Raw genomic sequence first — 17753 nt, 5'->3', positions numbered from 1 at the left:
AAGCACGGGACAACGATTACCTCGATAGATGGCGGGAAGCGGCAGTGAGGAGAGTCCCTGACTTTGCATCTGCTGCTCTTGCTGGAGTCTCCTCTTGGCCTCCAAAACTGGATTCTCAAACTGGGTCCTCCTATTTATGTGGCTGCAAATACATTTAAAAAAAAAAAATCTTTTCATGTGTTCACCCCGACGAGACACTGCGGCGAGCTCGTCTCTCCGACTCAGATGATTAATTAAGTGGCCCGCCGCCATGTTACGCAAGGCAGCCGCAGAAGCGCTTTGGCGCGGGGTGGGATAAAGAGATAAAATACATTTTATTTTGGTCTTGAAATATGTATTACTTACTCCACGTAGTAGCTGCCATAAATGGGGTCGTCGATTTTTTCCCAGCCGTATGGCAGCTCTGAAAATATAAAAAAAGGGTTATGGACATCAAACAAAAAGGCAAAAAAAGAGTAGCCTAGTTAAAAGGAGTTGAATTCCAAATATGTATTTTCATTTGATCATAAATCAATTGGATAAAAACTCAAATAATTTGAAAGAAATGATATTTATGCTCCATGTTTCTATATGGTTGGTTATTGCGTGCTTATGTAATATTCCTTGGCCTAGTTTACTACTACTACACACATATACACACACATATACACACACATATACACAATGTCCTCCTCCTACACGTGAAAAACTGTCAAAGACAAAAGTGGAGCTCGTCTTTTTTGTTGTGCTACACTAACAGAAGAATTAGAGTTGGTTGAAAAACTTGGAAAATTGTCATTCATCATTAAAATGATTAGAAAATACCATCAATTTCTCACAAAGCTACTTTCCACTTTTAATAAGAGTTTGCAAATTCCGGCTCTGATTGGCTGTTCATCAAAGACACATTCCGTCATTCCCATCTAGCGTCCTCAGGTGCGCGTGGAGGTTCTGGAAATACACCCTTCAATCATATATGACAAGGCCACTCACACCCTCACCCCACTCACAGCCCACAACAGCGCTCAAGGTGAAGGAGGTTACCCGATAATAACTCACCTGTTAAAATGTGGGTGGTGTGCCAACATATTTCTTCGCTTATCTTTTAATATAGCACTATTTAATATTGGAGTGGAGTTTGGTAACATTTTGACCAAAAATGGCCAGTATTTGTTAACATTTTGACCAGAAATGACCATATAGGTAACATTTTGACCAAGAATGACCAGTTTGATAATATTTTGACCAAAAAATGACCAGTTTGGTAACATTTTGATCAAAAAAGTACCATTTCAAAATATGTTAAATCCTACAACTTTCATCTAATCCTCATTATGCTACATGCATTAAGGCGAAATATATAAAAATACTTTCTCATTAATTTTTAATGGCCTTAATTCCCAATTTATTCTAAAAAAAATTGATTTTCAACCTGCAAAAATCTTGGATTTTTGACCAAACACTTTCCATTGACAACTTGGATTCACAACAACATTTGTTTGCCCAATTTCGTTAAAATATTTTAATATCTAAGAGAGAGTTTAATATCTAAGTTCTGTTTAATATCGAAGTACATTTGACCAGCGACCAAAAAAAACGGCGACCAAAAGGGACCAAAAGACCGGCAACCAAACGTCCTGTCATGATTAGCAGTAGTTTTGTGTTCATTCAGCACCATGGACAGCGTTAAACTTCCAATCCAATTTAACTCTGTTACTTTTTGACCCAGTTCAAATGGAATAGCACGTCTATCTCTGTAAGGGTGCTGAAGCACAGCTGCATAACTTTCTTCCGTTTAGCCTTCCTGTAGGAGGTTTAGGATAGAACACGCCGTTTGTGAGAGGTGTTTTTTTTTTTTACGCACGGCGGGGGAGCGAGAATTTTGAAAAAAACAACAACATTTTGAGCCGGCTTGGAAGAAAAGCCAATAACATGCCGACAAATAGGAAAAAAGATGAAGAAGCGTCGCTATGCTGAAAGCAGGCCCAAATATCAAGACGTTTATGAAACAACATGGCTGCTGTGATGTGGAACGCACGCGGGAACGTTGAGGCAACAGAAAAAAAGCGCTTTAAAGTTGTATAGTTGGATTTTATGCTGAGGATGAATAGCAAAATTTGAAGAAAAGGATTTTTTTTCTTTAAAAGGGAAATAACAACAAAACGCAAGGTGAGTTTTATGGGGAAAAAAATAGCATTTGTTGAATTTAACAGCAACAATTATTGATTATAAATGGATTAAAAGACAATGTTTATTTGAGCTTTTATATATATATATATATATATATATATATATATATATATATATATATATATATATATATATATATATATATATATATATATATATATATATATATATATATATATATATATATATATATATATATATATATATATATATATATATATATATATATATATATATATATATATATATATATTCTTTTAGACTTTACTAAATGATTTTTGAACTAAAAACAGACAAAATGGACGAAAAAATTACAATTATTGATTTAAAAGGGGGAAAATCAGGAAATTTAATATACATCTATACCACCATGGGCAAAATACGGCCCGCGGGCCACATCCGGCCCGTTAGGCTTTTTAATCCGGCCCGCCGACGTTGTCCAAATAATGTTGTTTTTTTTTTTTTTTCCACAAGATAATCTTTTTTTAAATTACATTTTAATATTTCTTAATAGATTCCTTTTTACTTTACTTTGTAGTACTTTATACTTTTTACTTTAATGATGAGTGATGAGTATGTTAATACTTTAGTCCTTTTTTTCCTGTTTATGTTTCATATGTACTGTTAACGGAGGCACTTTTTTTATATGTATCCTATCTTGTACTGACCCCGCCCATCGGTCAAATTTTTAAAGTCAATGTGGCCCCCCCCGGGCCCAAAAAGTATGCCCACCCCTGATCTATACTCATACATTTTAATTTGATCCTAAAACAGATATTTGACCATACCGCGCTGATAAAATTAGTAGAGGAGAAACTATGGTGGCGCTCTTTACAGACACAACGTGAGAAAAGGTCATCTGTCAGGCACAGACGGGGCGTGTGGGCGTCCCGATTCCACGCGAGGATAAAGAATTCTACCGAACGGTTGACATAAATGCATACAAGCGGAAGGAACTGACCGTCTTCCTTGCACTCCTCGGGTGGTTTGGCCTTCTTGGCCAGCCTGGGGTCCAACCATGACGTGGTTTTGGTGTTGTGGCTGCGCAAAAAAAAAAGAAAAATGGATCAATTATGAGACATGGGTGAGCATGAGAGGGAAAGGAAAAAAAATGAGAGAAAGAGAGAAAGGTTGGCGAGTCTTAATTGAGTGGATGGGACGCTTAGGTGAGGAGAAGAAGGGAAAATAGACGTCGATACTTTTAATTTGCTGGCGGCTCTCGTTATAGCACAATGCGGAACGGAACTTGGAAAGGAACCAAAATGCTTAGAAAATAATTCATAAGCAGGCAAAAAAATAGTCAATGATGAGATGAGTTGTCAGAAAAAGGCTGGAAAAAGTAAGGGAATCTGGCGCAATGTATTTGAATGTTTTTTTGTTTTTGGGGGTGGGGGGTGGGGCGGGTCGCTCAAGGTATCTGAAAGGTACCGACCGAGCTGACTTCCAAACTTGAACCAACGGGGGTTGGGCTGCCAGAAGCACCTGATTGCAATCCACTAATTGCACGCGTAGGACATTAGTATTGCAGGAAAGATTCCTCTTCATGAAAGCCTATACATAGTTTGAAATGAATGCCTATTTTTAAGGGATGCTATGCCTATATAACAAATCAAAAGCCTTTATTGTCATCATACATAGCTGTGATTAATAAAATGGGTGAAATATCATTCAAAAAAGGTGCTCTTAAATGAGTCAAAATGGTTAAAAGTATGTGCTTTGATAGCCCACTTTGGAAATAGGTCCAAAATAATATATAGAACTGGCCTTGTTAGTTTACATTTTTTTAACTTATAGAGTACAGACATAGGTGACAATGTTGAATCAAGTGGGGTTGGGTCGTTGTGGGTGAGGAGGATAGGAGAGGAGAGGGGAGGAGAGGGGAGGAGAGGGGATGGGGGGAGCTTTTTGCTCAAGCTATCTGACCGGTACCGACCGAGCTGACTGACAAACTTGAACCAGCGGGGGTTGGGCAAGAGAAGCACCTGATGGCAATGCACTGATTGCACTTGCAGGGTGAAAACCTGCATTTTGTGGAATAGCTTGAAATTAAAGACTATTTTTCAGGGATGCTATGCCTTTATTTTTGAATGAAAAACCTCTATTGTCATCCCATGCAGCTGTGTATAATGAAATATGTGAAAAATATATATTTTTAAAAAAGGTGCTCTTAAATGAGTCAAAATGGTCAAAAGCCTGCACTTTGATGGTCCACTTTCAAAATAGGTCTAAAAAAAGTCTTGAACTTTCTTTGACAGTTTACTACACTAGGCAGGATAATACATAGTTGAATGGAGGGGGGTTGGGCCAGTGAGGGTGGGAGGAGGGGGCAGCTTTTGGTTTTGCACCAACTATCCAGAAGAGACCGACCGACCGAGCTGACAAACTTGAACCATTGGGGGTTGGGCAAGAGAAGCAGCTGATGGCAATCCACTGTTTGCACTTGTGTCACACTAGTATTGAGGAAAGTTTTCCTCTTCAGGAAAACTTGCATTTTGTGGAATAGTTTGAAGTGAAAATCGAGTATTATGGGATGTTATGCCTTTATATCAAATAAAATGCCTTCATTGTCATCATACATAGCTGTGATTAATGAAATGGGTGAAATATCATTCAAAAAAAGGTGCTCTTAAATGAGTCAAAATGGTTAAAAGTCTGCATTTTGATAGCCCACTTTTGAAATAGGTCCAAAAAAATATATAGAACTGGCCTTGTTAGTTTACATTTTTTTAACTTATAGAGTACAGACATAGGTGACAATGTTGAATCAAGTTGGGTTGGGCTGCTGTGGGTGAGGAGGATAGGAGAGGAGAGAGAGGAGAGGGGAGGGAGAGTCTTTTCGCTCAAGCTATCTGACCGGTACCGACCGAGCTGACTGACAAACTTGAACCAGTGGGGGTTGGTCAAGAGAAGCACCTGATTGCAATCCACTAATTGCATTTGTGTCACACTAGTATTGCAGGAAAGATTCCTCTTCATGAAAGCCTATATATAGTTTGAAATGAATGCCTATTTTTAAGAGATGCTATGCCTATATAACAAATCAAAAGCCTTTATTGTCATCTTACATAGCTGTGATTAATAAAATAGGTGAAATATCATTCTTAAAAGGTGCTCTCAAATGAGTCGAAATGGTCAAAAGTATGTGCTTTTATAGCCCACTTTTGAAATAGGTCCAAAAAATATATAGAACTGGCTTTGTTAGTTTACATTTTTTAACTTATAGAGTACAGACATAGGTGACAATGTTAAATCAAGTTGGGTTGGGCCGCTGTGGGTGAGGAGGATAGGAGAGGAGAGGGGAGGAGAGGGGAGGAGGGGAGGTTTTTGCTAAAGCTATCTGACCGGTACCGACCGAGCTGACTGACAAACTTGAACCAGTGGGGGTTGGTCAAGAGAAGCACCTGATTGCAATCCACTAATTGTACTTGTGTCACACTAGTATTGAGGAAAGTTTTCCTCTTCAGGAAAACTTACATTGTGTGGAATAGTTTGAAGTTAAAGCCAAGTATTAAGAGATGTTATGCCTTTATATCAAATAAAATGCCTTCATTGTCATCATACACAGCTGTGTTTAATGAAATAGGTGAAATATCATTCAAAAAAGGTGCTCTTAAATGAGTCAAAATTGTTAAAAGTCTGCACTTTGATAGCCCACTTTTGAAATAGGTCCAAAAAAGTATATAGAACTGGCCTTGTTAGTTTACATTTTGTAACCCATACAGTACAGAGATAGGTGATAGAGGTCACATAGGTGACAATGTTGAATCAAGTTGGGTTGGGCCGCTATGGGTGAGGAGGATAGGAGAGGAGAGGAGAGGAGAGGGGAGGGGAGGAGAGGGGAGGGGGAGTCTTTTCGCTCAAGCTATCTGACCGGTACTGACCGAGCTGACTGACAAACTTGAGTAATTTTGGAATGTGTGACTTACTCAATGAAGTAGACTTCTCCCTTTTCCGTGTACGCCATCTCCCAGTTGTCGGGTAGCGGTCCCAGCTCGTCGCCCTCCCCCAATTTGGGCGCCATGGCCATTTTCGGGGAGCGGCCCGGGTCCACCTCGCCGTCTTCCCGCTGGGGCGTGGTGTCACCCGTCGCACTCTTCTCGTCATATTCGCTCGATTCTGTGGAGAAGAAGTGAGACTTATAGAAAATACGCTTCATCATATTAAAACTTTAAAAAATAATAACAATGAGGCCTCATTGGCAGCCGCTGACCGCTAGCAGCCATCTTGGCTTGTGAATTTTCGATGCAATACTAAGTTTCGATTGACAAAAGTGTACAGGTTGCAGGGAAGATTTCGGGCAGATTATCCCACGAAAATTGGACTCCTCTAATCCCCAATTACATCAAGCGGGTTCCGTTTGGGAAATCAGATTAGTCCAAAAAAAACAGAAAAACCCCAAGAAAGTCATGACCGGACGTTTGGTCGCCGGTCAAATGTACTTAGATATTAAACAGTACTTAGATATTAAACTCCCTCTCTTAGATATTAAATTCTCTTTCTTAGATATTAAAATACATCAAACCTTACCTGGCGTAAGGGCGATGCCGTTGCCGTTGACGACGACGACGGCAGGCTTCTCCTCCTCCTCCTCTTCTGGGGTCTCCACGCTAGCTTTTTCCATCTCGCCCAACAACTTGTTGCACTTGCTGGCTTTGGCGACCGATCCGTTACATTTAGCGACAAATCAACGGGAGGTTTGGACGTTATCTGCAAACAAAATATGTGCTTCTAAATCAGGAGAGCCATAAACAATTCATATCTTTAAATATTATTCCTTGAGAGAAATATTCAGGATTTAAAAGTACAAATACATGAAAATGTGAGCATTTATTATTCATTTCACCACTTTAAAAGTAAAAAAAAAGTCTGAATTCTTTTAAAAACATTATTTCACTGTTGCTAATCAATGAGTATCAATGAGAGAATTTATTCAAAAAGAGTCTAACGAAGAAAAAATATGATTTTAAAAAGGCAGAGACCCATATACACCCATCCAAAGAGCCACATATGGCTCCCGAGCCATAGATTCCCTACCCCTGTTCTAAATTAACATTTTTTTAACCATTGTGAGGTTTTAGATTTCAACAATGCTACAAAAATTAAAAAAAATCACTTAAAACAGACGTCAAGAGAGGAAAACAATAGTCACCGTAATTTGTTCTGGATTGTTTTTGAGCTACGCGGAACAAAAGTGGGAACAAGAAGCGCTTCCATTTTGCTTCTCTGGATTCTCCCAGCGCTTTAAAGCCTCGGGTTTTGAGTGTCCAAAAAGTGTCAGCGGGGTCCATTGTACGCCCAGTAATCCCGCCATTAGCCAATTAGGAAGTGAGGGGCAGCCCTAATGCCCCGGCATTAGCGTCACGGATTAACAGGCGGACAAACGCGTCCGCCGAGGCGGCGCTCGACGGGCCCCAAAGCTGCTTTCTTTGCACTTTATCGGACGCCGTGCTTATTGGTCCATTTTTTTTCCCAATGGTTCCAAGCCAGGATATTCATCAAATGTGAATGTATATTAACACGGCTAATGGAAATGGGGGAGAAAAATCAGTCAGAGTCATTTTGGCAAACTCATGATGAAAAGTTCAACCCTGTCGGAACGTTGTCGGACGCACGACACGTGAAGAAATTGTGAACGGACGTTTGGTCGCCCGTCTTTTGGTCGCCGGTCAAATGTACTTGGATATTTAACAGTACTTAGATACTAAACTATCTCGATTAGATATTAAACAGTATTAAGATATTAAACAGTACTAAGATATCAAACAGTACTAAGATATTAAACAGTACTTAGATATTAAACAGTACTTAAATATTAAACAGTCCTTAGATATTAAACAGTACTTCAATATTAAACAGTACTTGGGTATTAAACAGTAGTTAGATATTAAACAGTACTTGGATATTAAACAGTACTTAGATATTAAACAGTACTTAGATATTGAACAGTACTTAGATATTAAACAGTACTTACATATTGAACAGTACTTAGATATTGAACAGTACTTAGATATTGAACAGTAATTAGATATTGAACAGTACTTCGATATTGAACAGTACTTAGATATTAAACAGTACTTAGATATTAAACAGTACTTAGATATTGAACAGTACTTAGATATTGAGCCACATATGGCTCCCGATCCATAGCTTCCCTACCCCTGGTGTAATATTTGGCTGCACTCATTAGTCCGAAACCAGTCATATCATTAAAAAGCCGTTTTATTCATGTTTCCGCTTGATAAAAGCCTTTCGGCTGTTTTGTTCTCGGCGTGCTACCGTTTCTCGCGGCTTGTCGGCTCACATTAACGCGTCGGATCCCCCCCCTTTGCGTGACAAACTAAACTTTTTTTCCTTCTCCAAAACTTATACATAACTGGTCGCTTGCCAGGATTGGTCGACACACAATAAGAACTGACCTATGCCCGTGTTCATCTGTCCTCGTCCTTGGGAAGATTTAAAAGGCTCCTTTCATCGCACCCCCGCCATCCAAAATAAGATGCGCTTTGTTGAGCGACTTTCCATCATTCAGGGATGAACGCCGTCGTTTAAAGAGTATCCGACTGGGTGAGAGAAAAGCTGAGACTGCGGACCGTTGATGTCATTTGTTTGGTTTTTAGAAGAGAGCCGGGAGGAAAAGAGGCGAGAGGGTGGGGGGTTTGTGTCGGGGTCCACGGCCAGGACAGAAACGTGCCGCTGTGTCAGCCTAATCCTGCCCGCGACGCTACATTAGCGCACAATGACACAATCTGTTGGCCTCTGTGGTCAAATGTCAGGTTGAAAGCGTTGAGTTTTCTTCAGATTTTGACTCGAGAAGTCGCCGGTTATCAAAAAAGAGTGAAAAGAGAGTAACTGACTATGATTTTAGGGCAGGGGTGGGCAAAGTTTTGGGCCCTGGGGGCCACATTGACTTTAAGAATTTGAAAGATGAGCCGGGTCAGCATAAGATATGATACCATATAAAAAAGTGCATCCGTTAAAAGTACATATGAAACAGAGGAAAAAAGGACTAAAGTATTAACATACTCATCAATCATTATTAAAGTAAAAAGTACTACAAAGTCAAGTAAAAAGGAATGTATTAAGAAATATTTAAATGTCATTTAAAAAGATAGAGGGGCTGTAAAACACAAAAAAAAAACAAATAAGAGTGGACAGAGCTACTGCTACTGGCTGCCGCGTGACGGCGCCATTTTGGGGAATAAAAAAACTAAACAAAACATTTGGACAACGTCCGTGGGCCGGATTAAAAAGACTAACGGGCCGGATGTGGCCCGCGGGCCGTAGTTTGCCCATGTCTGATCTATACTCTTCATTTTAATTTGATCCTAAAACAGAAAGTCGGCACCCAAGATTGACTAAATCGGGCCACACAAAATTATGCGACGGGCCAAATTTGGCCCCCGGGCCGCCACTTTGACACCTGTGTTCTAAAAGGTTACTTGATAGAATAATGGCGTTGGGTCAAAGATTTTGGACAAAAGTAATCCCTCTATTATCATGTCTTGAATTATCACAAAAATCAGTATTTGGCCATTTTTTCTGCTATTAATTATTATTATAATTATAATATATAATTATTATTTTAAAGTTCCTAAAATGTGAAAATCCATGTTAGAACTCATAAGAGGAAGGCCATACTTTGCGATTTTTCGATTATCGTGACCATATCTGGCCTACATTAACCGCGATAACGAAGCGGCAATTTGATGAATTATGAATTATACTGTACTTTGAATAGAAATCTTTTCATAAAAGCATTATCCCATAATCCATTGATTTCCTAAAATAGAAGAACGGAGGACCAATTCCCAAAGTGCAACCCAATGAGAAAAAAATGAGGATTTCCATCGCCATTAATTTCTAGCACTTGTGATAATGATTAGAAAGAACCAATCAAATGAAAATATGTCTACAGGCCTTCCATCATAAGAATGACAGTGGAATCATAATCGGCTTAATAACACGGGGTCGGGAAGAGAGAAGGGTTGGGAATGTCATACTTTGGGATACGGCGGACATGGCGGATTGGAGGTGACTCTTCGTAACTACCGAAGAAAACAAAAAAAAACTACATTTGTTTACTCCTGAAAGTAGATCTGTGATGGGCCTCGTCATAAAGACGGATCAGTTCGTCCTTAAAAAGTGACAAGGGAAGAAGGTCATAGTCACACATGGCGAAACGGCTCCAAATTCCCGTCGGGTTATGATATCGAGCGTAAAACATAAGGTGGCGACCATCTGTCCTGGTTAAATGGTGACAGACTTTACTGTTGAAACCAGCTCTCAAAATTATATTCATGAGCATAGTTTAATATCTATAAAAGAGAGAGTTTAATATCTAAGTACTGTCTAATATCTAAGAGAGAGAGAGAGTTTAATATCTAAGAGAGAGCGTTTAATATTTAAGAGAGAGAGTGAGAGTTTAATATCTAAGTACTGTTTAATATCTAAGAGAGAGAGTTTAATATCTAAGTACTGTTTAATATCTAAGAGAGAGAGAGTTTAATATCTAAGTACTGTTTAATATCTAAGAGAGAGAGTTTAATATCTAAGTACTGTTTAATATCTAAGAGAGTAAGTTTAATATCTAAGTACAGTTTAACATCGAAGTACTGTTTAATATCTAAGAGAGAGAGTTTAATATCTAAGTACTGTTTAACATCGAAGTACTGTTTAATATCTAAGAGAGAGAGTTTAATATCTAAGTACTGTTTAACATCGAAGTACTGTTTAACATCGAAGTACTGTTTAATATCTAAGTACTGTATAATATCTAAGTACTATTTAATATCCAAGTACTGTTTAATATCTAAGTACTGTTAAACATCTATGTACTGTTTAACATCTAAGTACTGTTTAACATCTAAGTACTGTTTAATATCCAAGTACATTTGACCTTTGACCAAAAGACTGGCGACCAAATGTCCAGTCACCATCAATGCTTATTCCTTTGACTTTATTTACCATCCGGCTCCGTCTCATTTTCAACCAATTTGCCCAAATTGCTACTTAGCCAAGCTGTCGTTTTCTACAAAAGGATTAAAAAAAACAACCAAAAAACACCCCAAACCCTCTATGGAGGTTTCAAAAGGCGCTATCGCAATCTTTCCATCAACCTAACAGAGAGTGAGCGAGCGTAACCAGTTAATGGAAAAGAAATAAGAAAGGAGTTGCCGACTGAACCCACTCGGAAGCCCTCAGAGGACGCTCATTATCAAATCCACTTTGGGTAAACGTTGTGTGGAAAAAAAAATGGGTGACGGTCCGAGTCTTCTCGGTTCCTACGACACGCTCTGATTGCAGCCCGGACCAGAGCATTTAGTCCTCTGGCCCTCCGGCCTTGCTCCAATTCCTCTCTGGGCAACCGGGGGAGAGAGAAAAGGTCCTTCCAAATGTCAAGCGGTTCATGCACTGCGAAAATGCATGTCGAGCTTCATCGCCACTCGCCGTAGCCTCGCCATTGGCCTCGATTATGTCTCTTGACAACTGAATCCACTTCTCGCTAACGCCCCCTGACTGGGAAGGGAAAAAAAATCACATCTTTGGCTGCAGCTTTTCCTTTTTACTTTCTGATAAGATTTTAGCTTTTGTTCAAAGGCAACTCATTGGCACTTCAATAGATAGGACATCCCCTAGGAATGAACTAATGAGATAAACAAAGTGAATCTTGCTAGAATCAAGTTATACATTCGATGTCTATACTTGTTTTTGGCTGGTTATTGTCGGAAACGAGATAAATCAGACACGTCAAAATTGCGTGACCGGAGGTTTGGTTGCCGGTCTTTGGGGCGCCGGTCAAATGTACTTAGATATTAAACAGTACTTAGATATTAAACTCTCTCTTTAGGATAATAAACTCTCTCTTAGATATTAAACTCTCTCTCATGAATATAATATTGAGAGCTGGTTTCAACAGAACATAGATATTAAACAGTACTTAGATATTAAATGGTATTTAGATAATAAATGGTATTTAGATATTAAACAGTATTAGATATTAAACAGTACTTAGATATTTAACTCTCTCTTAGATATTAAACAGTACTTAGATATTAAACTCTCTCTTACATATTAAATTCTCTCTATTAGATATTAAACTCTCTCTCATGAATATAATTTTGAGAGCTGGTTTCAACAGTACTTAGATATTAAACAGTACTTAGATATTAAATGGTATTTAGATAATAAATGGTATTTAGATATTAAACAGTATTAGATATTAAACAGTACTTAGATATTTAACTCTCTCTTAGATATTAAACAGTACTTAGATATTAAACTCTCTCTTACATATTAAATTCTCTCTATTAGATATTAAACTCTCTCTCATGAATATAATTTTGAGAGCTGGTTTCAACAGTACTTAGATATTAAACAGTACTCAGATATTAAACAGTACTTAGATATTAAACTCTCGCTTAGATATTATACTCTCGCTTAGATATTAAACTCTCGCTTAGATATTAAACTCATAGATATTAAACTCTCTCTCTTCGATATTAAACTCTCTGTCTTAGATATTAAACTAACTCTCTTAGATATTAAACTCTCTCTATTAGATATTACACTCTCCTACATATTGAACAGTACTTAGATATTAAACTCTCTCATAAATATAATTTTGAGAGCTGGCTTCAACAGTAAACTCTCTATCACTATTTGACCGGCGACCAAAAGACCACCGACCAAAAGACCGGCGACCAAACGTCTGGTCACGGGGAAAAGCGCAAAATTAACTCATCGCCCCTGTTTTGGGCCAAAAATAAAATGTTGGACATGAGATCTGGTTGGTATAAACGTGGCCCGCCGACCAAACCGACTTTGATACCCCAAGTCAAGATCGCAACGAGGACACAGGCAAATGACATCGGGCGAATGTCGCCACGGTGACGCAAAATCAACATGACCCGTTGATGAAATTAGGGGGGAGGGAGGGAGATGAGGACGCCAGATTCCAGCTAGAGGGTTTGAGTTGGAAATCCTCCGGGAGAAGCATGAAGGAACACAGTGTCAGGAAGATACCACCGCCGAATACTAATGTGGGTGGGACGGCCACAGCGGGGGGACGCCAGGGCCTGCCATTTTCCCGCCACATCTCACTTTTGTCAACAGTGAGAAAATCGCCTTTGGGCGCCAACGGCAAAAGACGGCGGCTACGTTAAAAGCCGATTGGGCCCGGGTGTCGGACAAGGACACGGCGGGATCAATGACGGGGAGATGAATGCGCATTTGCTACTTGACACACAGAGAAGCACGCTTCTGGGCTGACTCACCCGCAAAGGTGGCTTTTACACAGAAATGCATCCACCAGCTACTCTTTACAATTTGGTCGGTGCTCGGACGTTTGGTCGCCGGTCTTTTGGTCCCATTTGGTCACCGGTCAAATGGTGACAGAGTTTACAGTTTACTGGAAAACTTTTGGGGCGTGGGGGGGGGGCACATTGTCTTTAAAAATTTGACCCATGGGCCGGGTCAGCACAAGATACGATACATATAAAAAAGTGCATCCGTTAACAGTACATATGAAACATAAAGAGAAAAAAAGGACTAAAGTATTAACATACTCATCACTCATCATTAAAGTAAAAAGTATAAAGTACTACAAAGTAAAGTAAAAAGGAATGTATTTAGAAATATAAAAAAAAAAAACACGTAAAACAAATAAGAGTGGACAGAGCGAATGCCACTGGCTTCAGCGTGACGGCGCCATCTTGGGAAAATATTAAAAAACTATTTTTCAACGTCGGTGGGCCAGATTAAAATGCCTTGCGGGCCGGATGTGGCCCGCAGGCCATAGTTTACCCATGGCTTGTTTTAACTGGTCATTCCCCCACCCCCAAAAAAAGTTGGAATCCAAGGTCCGCAAATCTGCTGCTCCATGGCCTTTATTAAATCCTCCCTTTTGCCCCCCAGCTGTCGAAATGGCAAATAAAGCGGTATCCTAAAATGTCCCAGTGGTGGCCTACGTTCCAATGCTTTCGGGATAAATCAGCCAGCCTCCACTTTGACTCCAATGCAGTAGAGCAGAGTCAAATAAAGCAATTACAATCAAAACAACCTTTTGCTAGCCTCATCGATCACAGTCCACCCTCACAAGACCCAAAACGCGGGAGTTTGCCATGCGGGGAAAAAAGTATCAGATGGATGCTTGTTTTGTGGGTTTCCTTAAAAGTTTTTGCCGAGCTTGCCCTACGGCCTACGTCCACACGCCCGGAGCGAGCCGGTTAATACAGGTTTTCCCAACTGGCGCTATGTAGGGCCTTCATTTGAATGCCACACTCATAAATGTTGACATTTTCAGACAAATGATGGAAACGACTTTTTGGCCCCGGTGTGAGGCGTTGCCTTTCAAAGCCAAACGGCCAGAATGGCGTACTCGTAAAAGCCGCATATTAAAGCAATTACTACGTTAGGTTCAAGCCAATCGACTTATTTTCCTGCCAAGCCAGTTGACAGTTGTGACGGCATCTTGGCTTTTCTCACACCAAAAGCCAAATCGCATTCCAAATCGACTAAAAGAAAAGATAAATCAGGTTTTTATATTTCCTGTGTGGCTTTCTTTTGTATTATATGATATTATAACTTTTATTTTAGCTAATTGGCTGCCACTGGCGGTGCTTAAATGTCCATTTTGACTTCAATCTCATTTTATCACATGGTTATCGCAATCTACTATCTACTAGTTTTCTAGTTTCCGCAAATAAGACAAAGTTCCAATCTTTTTTTTTAGTTGTTTTAAAATCCATATTTTCTTTCTGTCGAGTCACAAAAGCTGGCTACTCTACGACTCCCGCCACGCCAACGTTGTCGTCTTTGAAGACGGGATGAAAGTTTAATCAGCCCCCGTGGGGGGCAGCAACGCAATCTAGAGAGCTGCCAGATATGCGGGCAGGATATTACAGATGATAAAACACGTAAAAGAGAGGCCAAGTGTTACGCAACGGATCGCCATGGTGACAAATGGCTAGGGTGGCCGCTGATGAATGGGTAAAAGGAGGCCGACGAACTTCACATTTTCAAAGCTTTTCTTCTGAAACGCCTAGGAAATCTGTGACCAGACATTTGGTCGCCGGTCTTTTGGTCGCCGATCGTTTGGTTGCTCTCAAATTTATATTCATGAGAGAGTTTGATACCTAAGAGAAAGACAGTTTAATATCTAAGTACTGTTTTATATCTAAGTACTGTTTAATATCTGAGTACTGTTTAATATCTGAGTACTGTTTAATATCTGAGTACTGTTTAATATCTGAGTACTGTTTAATATCTGAGTACTGTTTAATATCTGAGTACTGTTTAATATCTGAGTACTGTTTAATATCTGAGTACTGTAAATTATCTGAGTACTGTTTAATATCGGAGTACTGTTTATTATCTGAGTACTGTTTATTATCTAAGTACTGTTTAATATCTAAGTACTGTTTAATATTGAAGTACTGTTTAAAATCGAAGTACTGTTTAAAATCGAAGTACTGTTTAATATCTGAGTACTGTTTAATATCTGAGTACTGTTTAATATCTGATTACTGTTTAATATCTAAGTACTGTTTAATATCAAAGTACTGTTTAATATCGAAGTACTGTGTAATATCTAACTACTGTCTAATATCTAAGTACCGTTTGATATCTAAGTACTGTTTGATATCTAAGTACTGTTTAATATCTAACTACTGTCTAATATCTAAGTACCGTTTAATATCGAAGTACATTTGACCGGCGACCAAAAGGGACAAAAAGACTGGCGACCAAACGACCGAGCACCAGAAAATCTGCATTGGCTCGCCATAGTCGGCCTCCCACCAAGCAGCGCCGACAACTGGCGTTATCGCCACGCACTACGTGACACAACGTCACTCCACCAGCTTCCACGCAACCAAAACTCTGATGGAATATTTCATTAATGTTTCGGTCAAACACTCTGACGGCGAGTCTGCGTGAGGCGCACTCTTCGGAGAAGTAGAGCGCAGCAGCGCATATACAAAGATTTCAATCTCGCTAGATAAATAATTGCTTGGATGTTCCGCGGGTAGACCGCTGCAAATCAGTCCAAAACGGCAGGGAGTTTTTTGGGCTTTTTTTTTCGACAACACCGGAAGCGTAAAAACAAATAGCTTAGAGACACTGATTGTTTGCTGTGCAAATTAGCCACGGTCAAGATTGGAATAGGAATAGAAAATAGTTCTGCTCTGAATTAAAAGCAGTTTTTCGTAAACAAATGTCTTATCATAGCTTTTCCTAAAATTTTATACCAAAAAATCCAAAACATCAACAATGGCTGGCTCTAGAGGTGACTGTAAAGTAGTGAGCGCTTCATACCTGGAAGTCAATGGCAATTACCGTATTTTCACCACTATAAGGCGCACTTAAAAGTCTTAAATTTTCTCCAAAATAGACAGTGCACCTTATAATACAGTGCGCCTTATATATGCAAAAAAATGTCGTTCATTGAAGGTGCGCCTTATAATGCGGTGCGCCTTATAGTCGTGAAAATACGGTCCATAAAAAAACATTTTCTAAAGGCTATTTTAATCAACTTCCATATGTTTCCTTTGGGACTTTTTGGCCAATTGTTATAGCCATGTACATATTCATAGAAGTTATATAGCAGCTCCCAGGTGTTTTTTTTTTGGAAAATGTCCGCCCTACTGGTGGCTGGGGTGTGCGCAGAGGACAAAAAGGGACGCTTGATTTGGTCCGCCTTTTAATATTCATGGCCAGAGACTGCACTCTTTTTCCCAAAAGGGCGTTTTTATTCTGGCCAGCAGTCCCTCCTTCTGAAGTCTGCACCAAGAAAAAAAACACTTCTATATTTATATGCTCCCGATTAATAGGGATATTATTAGTCATAGGGAGCATAGTAATTACACAAGCTGCCATGTAAACACCTTAATTGTGTTTCTCGGCCATATCTCACTTATAATTGGGGGAAACGTTGCATGTTTAGTATTACGGTCATTTATTTTGTCTATTGGGAAACTGCTTTTTCTGGTTTTAGTCATTCGTATGCTATAAAGATTGATTTTTTTTTCATAATGCATAGTGTGCATGTAGCGTTTTGAATTTAGAGTGCGTGTTCTGATTGGTAGGAGTGAAATATTGTATTTTTTTTAGAAGATAAGCCAGATTTTTAATTCAAAAAAGATGACGAAACGACAGAATGGAGAGAGAGTGGGGCCGAGTCATTTTTTTTTCGAAATAGATAAAAGATAAACGCAAAACTAAATTTATGAATGGAAAAACTCACTTGTGCCTGCCATTGCTTAGGGGTGGGCAAACTTTTGGGCCTAGGGGGGCCATATTGACTTTAAAAATGTGAGAGATTGGGCCGGGTCAGCACAAGATACGATACATATAAAAAAGTGCATCCGTTAATAGTACATATGAAACATAAACAGAAAGAAAGGACTAAAGTATTAACATACTCGTCACTCATCATTAAAGTAAAAAGTATAAAGTACTAAGTAGAATAAAAATGAATGTATTAAGAAATATTAAAATGATATTTAATAAAAATAGAGGGGCTGTAAAACACGAAAAACAAATAAGAGGGACAGAGCTACTGCCACTTGCTTCCACGTGACGGCGCC

At 39.2% G+C, this 17753-nt stretch overlaps 1 protein-coding gene across 7 annotated transcripts in view; it reads right to left on the bottom strand.

Annotated features, from left to right (window-relative positions):
• Positions 1–17753, bottom strand: part of magi2a (membrane associated guanylate kinase, WW and PDZ domain containing 2a) — a 31196-nt gene that overhangs the window by 7876 nt on the left and 5567 nt on the right. For all 7 annotated transcript variants that reach the window (XM_077709933.1, XM_077709935.1, XM_077709934.1 and 4 more), the window contains exons 3-7: positions 6697–6876; positions 6096–6285; positions 3131–3210; positions 346–403; positions 21–142 (exon numbers count right to left, since the gene is read on the bottom strand). In XM_077709933.1, coding sequence (XP_077566059.1) covers positions 21–142; positions 346–403; positions 3131–3210; positions 6096–6285; positions 6697–6790 — 544 coding nt within the window. In that variant the 5' untranslated portion in view covers positions 6791–6876. The remainder of the gene's footprint in view (positions 1–20; positions 143–345; positions 404–3130; positions 3211–6095; positions 6286–6696; positions 6877–17753) is intronic.

This window comes from Stigmatopora nigra, chromosome 23, assembly GCF_051989575.1.
Source record: "Stigmatopora nigra isolate UIUO_SnigA chromosome 23, RoL_Snig_1.1, whole genome shotgun sequence".
In the NCBI taxonomy this organism is placed as follows: Eukaryota; Metazoa; Chordata; class Actinopteri; order Syngnathiformes; family Syngnathidae; genus Stigmatopora; species Stigmatopora nigra.
Note: the sequence above shows the minus strand (reverse complement) of the source record. Positions and strands in the feature narration are given on the sequence as shown.